The following is a 10,367-nucleotide window of genomic DNA, read 5'->3' as shown; positions in this document are numbered from 1 at the left end:
GTTTTGATTTTGTTTTTTTTTTTTTTTTTTTTGTGTTGCATTGTAAAAAACATTTATTCACAAAAACACATTTCTCAAGATGTTTCCTAGATTTGATGTCTGTCTTGCTGAGATTTTGCTTATTGTTAAATCTCTTAAACTCATTGACAACAATAAGAATAACAGGTTTCTTAAGGCTTATGATGATATTTTTCTTACCGATTGAGGTGTTATTGTTTTTTTCCCTTTGTTATTGTATTTCAATGCAGTGCTGTTTCAACAACAATAGCCTTAATAAATTGTAAAACTTTCAAAAAAATTATAATTATATATATATATATATAAGAGAGAATTATTATTATTATTATTATTATTATGTTTAAACGAGCAACCAAGCTGTCAAAAATATTAACTTTTTATTGTGCTGTATAAGTATTTTATAGGAACACATTTCTTGAATCTCTCCCAACTTTTAATTCTTTTAAGTTTAAATGTCTCATATTGAACAATCTTTTACAGCTGTTCATGCAGTAGGCAGTATGTTTATTTTTAAGCATGTATTGTTTATTTATTGTCATTTATAGTATGGCCATATTTTTTACAAGATATGTTCACTTGTGTGTTTTGCATAAAACATACAGTTGACCCAAAATGTAAATTGTCATTATTTACTCATGTTAAAATGAATCTCGTACATATACATTTGTTCATAATCAAGAAAAAAAGTTATGTCACATGAAATAGATGTTTAGTGGATCTACTATTCTTCATTCATCAATTATTGTGTCTTTATTGTGAAATATTAAGGAATTATTATCAAGTATTATGTGATATAAGCACTGTAACAATTATTTAATAAATAGATCCCAAATATGTGTTTAACAACATATTCTTGTTTCTTAATGATATTCATCATTTTTTGCAGGACATACATCTATATCAGCACCTTGGGCTGCTCATGGAGGACTCATCAGCCACTATGACAGTCTTGTCTGCTCCGGTTCACTGCAAGAGGATGATCAACAAAGAGCTGCACTTCTTCTGTTAGAACAGTTAAACAGAGTGATGACAGACTATACCAACATCCCGATCCTTCTCCCTCAACCTAAAGACTGTTTACATAGTCATCCCACCTCAGAACTGAAGAATAATACAAGTAAAGTAAACCTTTGCAGTCCTGAAGAAAAGATGTCAGATGTTGACGGAGATGTTGACAACACACAAGAGGTATGGGTTTATGTGCCAAACTGAGCAGGGCAATCTGAATGTTTACAGTGAAGAAAAAGCTTAGCAGTCCAACCTTCAGTCAGACCCCAGTGCTTGCACTGTGCCATTGCCTAATTTGCTGTGGGACTGTTGTTTGTAGGTCAAAGCAGCTTCAGCCTGTTTGTGTGGGTGGAGAGTGGGAGGAAAGACCAGACCAAGCACTTGCTGGATCACAGCACGGCCCCCTACTGAGCCAGGACACCCCACCTATCCCTCGCCTCATTAATGAGGGGTCGCCATTGTCTGGGAAAGAGATTCCCAGCTCCACTTTTAATATGGGGAAATAAATATAAACATGTACAGCGATGTGCTCTTGTGTTGATTATTTAGGGCAAAAAGGGCGAAAAACTTTGTGCGTAGGGTGAGTAAATTAATAAATGAATTATTTTCATTTAAAAGTAAATCACTTATATTAAGCATAGTTATTGTTTCCACAAAATGAATAAATGTCATTGTTTATCTAAAGCATTACCAAAGCAAACAACAGTTCATTTGTGAAAGAGAGTGGAAAACAGAGCCTAAGAGTGTTGGCATGTGAACTTTTTCCCCTTGGCTGCGTCCTGTGAAAGTGTAGAGCATGACTCCACCTTGTGGACCCGTCCGTGACAGGGCCTGTGTCCGCTCTCTCTCAGTCTCTACACTGTGTTTGTCCACTCTACCGTGACTGGACCACTGCCACCAGCCACAATAACGAGCTACAGAGAGTTCTGGAAGTCAGTGAGAAGTCACACGCTGTCATCCAAGAACGCTGCGCCTCACTGCTCAAACAGCATTCACCCCACTGAAAAAAAAATACAGGCATAAGGATGTCGACTCTCTGTCTTGTCCTGAATGATCAATTAATTGTCTGCAGCCACAGACAGTTCTGGACTGGCTCATCAAACACCTTGTACTCTGAAAGTTGAATGCGTTGTGGACATTGTTTGGAAACTTTGAGTCAACGGCACTTAATCGCATGCCAAGAGTTTCCTGGATATTTTTTTTTGTTACAATTGGTGACAAAATCAAACCATAAGATGTCTTTATGATATAAGCTATGTAGGCTAAAATGTGCTGAAGCAAACCAGCTTATTACAGCATTAAAGAAGATGGTAATATTTTAATTTATTTTACAGGTGTCCCCAAAGCCACATCCTCCCCACGGCTACTATATCCATGGTGATGTTGGTAAGCTTAAGTAAAATATTTTTAGCTATGGCAGCAAAATTATTAGTCATTTTAAACATGCATTTAAAGTTTAAAATGACTAATGTTTGGAGGGATTGGACTGGACTTTACATGGAGAGGCCAATTAATGCTTATTCTGTGTTTTGTTTCATAATCAATAGGCACTGGAAAAACAATGATGATGGATCTTTTTTACTCATTTGTGGAAAACAGAAGAAAAAGGAGGGTTCATTTCAATACATTCATGTTAGACGTACATAGAAGTAAGTTCTAACTAAACCAAAGTGGCCTGTTCTCGAGTAATTGTGGATACATAAATGGCCATATATAATATGGCCATATGTAAAATTAGTAATATTTTAAAATATTACAATTGAAACAATTTTTCAATATATGCTAAAATGTAATCTATTCCTGTGATAGCAAAGCTAAATTTAGATAAATATGTATATAAATGTCTTTAACATGTGATCAACTTAATGTGTCTTTGCTAAATAAAAGTGTTAATAAAAACTGATCCAAAACTTTTGAACAGTAGTGTATATTTACCTCATTCCATATTAATCAATTTAAAGTAGTACTATTTTGTATTTGTACAAGTAGCAAACAAACATGCCTTTTATCATGCATGAATAGCAATTAAGGAAAATAACAGCATTTTCAAAAGAGTTAAAAATTTGATTTTGTCTAGGTTCTGAGAGCATTTGCACTTATTTCTATTGACTTTAATTTGTGCATTGCATTCAGGGATCCACAAACTGAAACAGAGCCTGCCAAAGCGACGGATAGGTAAAATGACAATGTATGACCCCATCTTTCCGGTTGCCATGGAGATCGCAGAGGAAACCTGTCTCCTATGCTTTGATGAGTTTCAGGTGAGGGCAGGAGTAGGGAAATTGGAAGGGTGAAGAGTTTGTAAAATTGTTGAAAAATTTCTAAGCTGCAATTTAATGTATATTTTCTGTGTGTTAGTGCATGAGTGAGGGGAATAATGTAAGCTGCAGAAATATAGTAAGAATTGATATGTTTATATTGATGTAGTAGTTCATCTGACTACAGTGTGGAATAAGCTCTTCATAGATATAAGCCTTGTTCATTTTGGAGCCATCTAGAGTGAGATACCTTCACACAGATCTGAAAACACATGCTGAGGCCACAGATAATCGAGATTAGAAAAAAGCTAGAATTAAACAGAAAATTGTATTCTTTTCGAGCCCAAAAAGATAAATAAAAAATAAAACGTCAGATACATGTTTGCAGATTTAAACAAATCAATCAGCCCATTTCTCAATCAATAATCAATATTTTCCTTATGGAATAATATCTATTAATCATTATCTAGTTTTTTGTTCTCTGCTTCAGTATCAGTGTGGTGTTTATTGATTTCTAAAAATGTCCTGTTATCTTAATAATATTATATGCAGTACTCAAATAACCTGTGTAGACTTCATTTCTGATAATCAAGAGCTAATTCTCTCACTGCTTTAGGATGAAGGGCTGCTCTTTTTATTAATGGCTTTTAAATTGAAATGTTTACCTTAGACCTGATCGCTTTCATATATTTATTTAGTATGGGTTCTCATTATTGCCTGAAAGCTCACCTCACCAATCGTTGCTCGCGGCAATATGGAAAGCACACAGATTTTGTTTATGATGCATAAATGAGGAGCTGACAGCCCCTTACCAATCAGGAGCCACTGCCACTTAAGCATGCAAATGAGGCATCGAGTTTCAGTCGGCCCCTCTTGCTTCCTTGAGTGAGGCGTAATGGAGAGCGACTATGGCGGGTCGCATGCATCCATGCCTCTTAAATGCTAATGAAATTTCTCCATTCTCTTCATTAGTCCGGCATCATTATCAGTAATTTGTAGCCTTCCCCTTTTGTCCCTCTCCACTCCCTTAATGAATGCAAGGTATTGAGAGAAGGACTAAGAGAGATACAGAAAGAGGAAGAGCGAGCAGAAACCGCTTGAGGCATTGTCTCAGGCCCCTGTCAGTCGCCGGGTGAAATTACTCATCGACAGAGTTGTGTAAGTAAAGGTTTAAGATCAAAAGAGTGCAATTTGGCACCCGTGTGCGCCACACAAAAGTGACTCTTTGCTGGCGTAATTGGATGCTCATTTGAATATCCATGCCGTTGTTTTCGCTGTCGTCCACAACAACGCCACACTGAGGGCTTTCTTGCACTCAACCTGGCAATCAATACCCAGAGACTGAAAGTGTGTGTGTGTGTATACACACTCGCGCATGAGTGTCGCAGTGCCTGTGCGACAAACAAAAAACAAATACAGGACTGATGAAAAGGTCATAATTAAATGACTCCTTTGAAATGAAGAATAGAAGAGGACGGTTAAAGGAAATGTGATCCAATTTATGCCATAGCACCTCGTCTTTGTAACCGACCACCCTTCCGACAACACACACACACGCACTCCACCTTGCCGCACGTAAGGCCGCTATAGAAGACGCTAATTGGGTTTGATGGGGCCGAAGGTTTAATATGCAAAAAAGGGAAACACTTCAATATAAGAAAACAACATATGCTGGGGGTATGGCAGTCATGAGTGTGTCCTTCTAAGAATAGTAGAGCTCAGTGAATGAGAAGATCTTCTACATGACAAAACCATCCCCGGCCCCAAATTTGGCTCCTCGTTGCCAGATATGCAAACGCTAATCAAGTATTAATGCAACGTAAGGAGAAACTCTATATGCGTTTTGACTAAATGCATTTCAACCCTGAAAAAGTAGCAGAAACGTGGGAGAAGATGAGAGCGGACCATGGTCGATCTCATTGTGTGTTATTGACTAAAGGGCTCTTTTTGTCAGGGGAGGGTCAGCAGCCCCAGTGTTGCTGCAGATGTGTGTGAGGCAACAGCTTGCTGCTGTGAAAAAGGCAACGTTTAAATGATAATAATGAATGATGATGATGAAAATGATGATAATGAAAGAACCACTCATCCTCTCGCTTCTGAGATTCAGGGACAGCCATGCCAGGCCCTCAAGAGCACAATGGGAGTGCATCTGTGTGTGTGTATGTATTTGTCTGTGTGTGGCCATCTGGCTGTCATTGTGCCACTGATTTTACCTCAAAACGCTATTTATTTATTTATGTATTCAATTATTTACCTTTTTCAGGGCTTTGGCCACTTGTCCTTGTCTCTAGCAGAAAGCCGCGGCTCTGTGTGGCCATTTTACAGTCAGGTGGAGTGGCTTTGTGTCTGTCCTGGGTCTGTGTGCGAGCGCGTTGGGGAGGGTGATGTCAAAGGACCTTGGCCGAGGCTTTGGTTTTAAAATGCAACGACACCTGGTTTTCGCTCATTCATTCGCATGTACACGCATGCACAAGTGCACATGCATGCACACAATTGTGGTAATTAGCTCAAGGCAGAGGAAGGCCAAAGGGGAGAGAGTTGCGCCTTGCTTATCTCCAGCTAATACACCTGTGCTCGCTCCTATAGTGCCTTGACTGTCCTGCCTAGAGGACAGAACTCAAACAACAGAAGCTATAGGTTGCTTTATAGGCAACATGAAATTAAAACCAACCTATTTACTGCATTAAGACACATTCATTTGTTTTATTACAGTTTGCCAAAAATTCAGTTGAATTTGACCTATTCCTATGAACTTAACTGATGGTATGTTGTATTTTACATGTGCAGGAAAAAGGAAATAGCTGATGCAGAATATGGGTTGCTATAATACATTTTTTCTTCAGAGTACAATGAACAATAATCGTCTTTTTTTTTCTTCAGGTGGTGGATATAGCCGATGCTGTGATTCTGAAGCAGTTATTTGAGGGCTTGTTCAAGTGTGGGGTCGTGGTTGTGGCAACCTCAAATCGACCACCTGAAGGTAGGGAGATGTCTGGGTAATGTTGAAGCCATTTATGTGATTAACAGAAACTGGTGTTCAAATGTCCAGGTCCATTCAGAAAATCTGCGATTTTTCAATCTTATTATTTAACCCTGGAAATAAACTGAAACTTTAAGAAAGTTGAGTAAATATGTGCCTGTCATTACTACATAATCTTCATATTTTCACTTTTTAAAATTAAAATGTAAATTATGTAACTTTAAATTAATTGATTTCTTTTAATTAAATTCAAATTATAAAAATGTAAAATAGAAGTATTTCTCAGGTGTACTTGTTTAGCTGTAACTTTTGGGAGAAAATTATTAAATATGCACTACTTTTTTTTTTTTTTTTAAAGAAATTAGTACTTTTAATCAGCAAGGATGCATTAAATTGATCAAGAGTGATAGTGAATACTTTTATATTGTTACAAAAAAAAAAATCCTGAAGATTTCTGAAGGATCTTATGACAATAAAGACTGGAGTAATGGCTGAAAATTCAGTTTTGCCATCACAGGAACAAAATGCATTTAAAAAAAAAATACAAATCAGTTCTTTTAAATTGTAATAATATTTCATAATATTACCGTTCTATTGTATTTTGGTCAAATAAATGCACCCTTTGAAAGAGACTTCTTTCAAAAACATTAAAAAAAATATCATACAGACCCCAAAGTTTTAAACTGTGGTGTAAATATTTGTGTAAATATATTTATTTAAATTAGGTTTTTATAATTCATAACACTTTTTGCAAAAACAAAAACAAATCTGACAATAAAAGCAATTTATTCCTTTCATTTCCTCCATCAATTTCCAGGGTTAAGTGTGTGTTTTCTGATACTGACCTGTCACCTACACAGCACACATGACTCTTGTACATTTTCATCTTGTATTGTTCGCTACCAACTTCCCAACAATAGACCACCATACCTTTCTCATTCTCCTCATTCTTTTCTGTGGCCTGAAAGTAAAACATGTTCCTAAACTACACGTCCGTCTCGTGTTCTAATCCAGTGCTGCACCATCTCGTGTGTCAGGATCTTATTTCTTCTTTTTCACTCTTTTCTAAAGTTCACCTCCCCTTTAAGTCACTCTTTGGTTAATCGCTGTATTTTGATGCCATGATGTTTGAGGTCTATTGATAATCCGCGTAAAGTCTCTCACTCCTTTTCTGCTTTTTATTGCTCTCTTCCTTTCTTACATACACTCAAACACCTGCCATTGGCTGCTTCTCTGTGGTGGTGGATTTCATTAAACTAATCTGAGGAGTGTTATTTAGGCCCGAAATACAATGACGACTGCATCCATCTGAACTTTAAACCCTTAGTTCTTCAGTAATTTCCTATGTGCTTTTTGGTGTAGCTTGAGGAATGATTCACCCCAAAATGAAAATTATCATTTACTTACCTGTATTACTTTTTGCTTCTGTGGAACACAAAGGCAGTTATCTAGAATAATGTCTAAGCTGTTGTTTTCCATACAATGAAAGTGAATGGTGACCAAAGCTGTCAAAGGAAAAAAGCAGCTTGGACATTCTTTTAAATATCTCATTTTGTGTTCCATAGAAGTAAGAAAATCACACAGGTTTAAAATGATGTGGGAGACGTGTTTGGATGAACTATCCCTTTAAATCATGTGGAAACTTCAACCTCGCCGCCATCAAAGATTTCTCGCCTATACGCCGTTCATCATAAAACGAGGCAACTTTATTTGATACCCGCTTGAACGTGAGCAGTTAGTCTTTTATCTCTCTCCACCGTTCCCACTCTTGTCTTCCTCTGCCTCATTGTTGATTCAACAGATGCCGTTTTTTGCAATTGCTGTGATGTTACATTAAACTGGAGAGGGAGAGTGATAAGGGTAGAGATAAGACACTCCTTCTGCCTTTCTCTTCTCTGTCTCTGTCTTGGAGCGCTGCTAATGTCTCGTTGTATGAAGTGGCCTTGTGTGCCGAGTACAAAACGGTGAGCGGCAGTTACATAAAGAAACCCTCTCCTAACATTAACCAGCCACAGAGAACAAAGCCTACGCTAAAACTTAATAGCCATCTTATTCCATTTTAATTAGGTGACTAATGGATAGACGGGTACACATGAAAGATGGGAGGGGGAGAGATGGCATCGAAAGAGATTGCTCGTTTATTGATATAAAGATGCTGAACTGAAGAGCCACTAAAGAGGCTTGTTTGAACTTGGATATTTGTGGTCGCCCAAAACCGTTTCTTCAGGTAAAGCGAGGGAAATGGATGGACAAATGTGAAAGAGGGTGCACTTCACTAACTAAATCTTTAAATGACCCTTTAGTTATGCACAGGGCCTAAAATTAACATTCGCCAAGCCTCAAATGCGAGTAAAAATCAGCATTGGCGAGTCCATGTAACCGTGTCAGTCGCCAGTTGGCGGGTACAACTTTTACGAATTATAACAATGCAATGAAGTGAAATCAACAGACAGTTTTTAAAGAGATTAGTTGTTTCTGACATAAGCGAATTAATCAATCTTTTCCGAAGACAAGATCATCGTGATTAGCTGTTCTGTCATAAGCGACAAGAGCGAATCAAATAATAGGATACAAACGGACTGATAAGGTCAGAGCAGTGTGATGGCCAGCTTGTCCCTAGACACAGTTCTAATAACTTTTACCTGAGAAGATTGTGCTGCGGAAGATTAACTTTTCCCTTCTTTATTCTTCATAACCCAAGAATGCGGCGACACATGCCTGGGGTTACGCCGCCCGGTGCAGTGAATTTATATCTTGAATAAAGATTAATATGTATAGTTTATGCATATATAATATAGTTTATGTGAAGATTGCTTTAAAATCACTTAAATTAAAAGTTGTTATTTCAGAGCCTATTAAATGTTAAAAATAATGGCTTTCAATTATACTGTAATGTTGAATGGCTATAATTAATAGGTAAAATTGAGGGAAAATGCACCAGGAGGACAAATTAAAAACATTGTAAATATGTTTAGTTATTGTAGTAGTAATAACTGCCTGTATTTGCAAAAAGAGTTTCATGGCTGGTAAAAAAAAAATTTGTTAGTTAGCAAAAAGTTAGTTTTAGGCCCTGGTTATGCACCAGGATAATATGATTAAACTGCTAAAAAAGTGTAGAATTAATTCAGAGCCATCTGTATCTGTCTGTTTTTTTTAACAATATAAATGTATATGGAATATTTAATGACCTACAGCAGATAATTGAGAATCATCAAAAATATAACCTATGAAAAGATTAATTAGAAATATTTGAATGATGTTTAAACTGTATTTAAAATGTCTGAAAATAAAAATGACTTTTTTGAGGTTTTTTTTTTTTTTTTGCAGATTCATCTTTAAAGTAGTGGTGCTTAAACGTTTTGATTTCAGGGCCAATATTGAAAAACTCCATGAATTTTCCAGTTGTTCATAATTTTCTGGACAAACCTTAAGAATAACAATTGTAAAAAAAATATATTTTACTTTAAAAAAAATTTAATTTAAAAATAAGCTGCAAGATAATCTTGATTTGAACTTTTGCTACTTCCTGATGTCTAATAAGTAACACTTAAGTGACTGCCGACATTTACACTTTGTGTTACAAAGTAAAGGGGCCATGTATATTTAAGTCTGAGTGTACAGTCAGGGCCGGATTTATGCATAGGCATTCTAGGCACGTCCCTATGCTCGCTCGTCCAGGGGGGCCCAAACATAATGAAGAGATATATAATATTTTTGTTATACTATGGGCTATCTACAACAGTAAAAGTACCAAAACCCCAGAAGACATTGAGCAAATAAATATAACAAACACTAGGGTAAAAAAATGACAACCTATTTCCATGTCTTCCACCTTTTTTATGTAGGCTACGGAAAAACGCTTTCTTTCTCTTGTTCTCTCTCACAGACACACACAGTACAGACACGCACTCGCGCACACACGTGGACAGAAACTTGTCATCAATGCCGCCACGCGAATTTATCAGTAAAATAGTTTTGCAGCTAAAAAGCTACATGACTTTTCTCAGTAGCGAGGTTCTTGAAGCAGTTTAACTTAAAGATTCGCTATTAGTAGACGCTGCTGCTGAACACTGCTGAGAGACGCACATATTCACAAGCGCTTA

The 10,367-nt window shown here is 36.8% G+C and overlaps 1 protein-coding gene across 1 annotated transcript in view; it reads left to right on the top strand.

Annotated features, from left to right (window-relative positions):
• LOC107679503 (lactation elevated protein 1 homolog B-like) overlaps nt 1–10,367 on the top strand; it is a 26,233-nt gene that overhangs the window by 860 nt on the left and 15,006 nt on the right. The window contains exons 2-6 of the mRNA XM_016475070.1: nt 905–1,206; nt 2,361–2,412; nt 2,574–2,675; nt 3,160–3,287; nt 6,165–6,264. Coding sequence (XP_016330556.1) covers nt 905–1,206; nt 2,361–2,412; nt 2,574–2,675; nt 3,160–3,287; nt 6,165–6,264 — 684 coding nt within the window. The remainder of the gene's footprint in view (nt 1–904; nt 1,207–2,360; nt 2,413–2,573; nt 2,676–3,159; nt 3,288–6,164; nt 6,265–10,367) is intronic.

This window comes from Sinocyclocheilus anshuiensis, unplaced genomic scaffold (assembly GCF_001515605.1).
Source record: "Sinocyclocheilus anshuiensis isolate Anshui unplaced genomic scaffold, SAMN03320099.WGS_v1.1 scaffold212, whole genome shotgun sequence".
Classification (NCBI taxonomy): domain Eukaryota; kingdom Metazoa; phylum Chordata; class Actinopteri; order Cypriniformes; family Cyprinidae; genus Sinocyclocheilus; species Sinocyclocheilus anshuiensis.
Note: the sequence above shows the minus strand (reverse complement) of the source record. Positions and strands in the feature narration are given on the sequence as shown.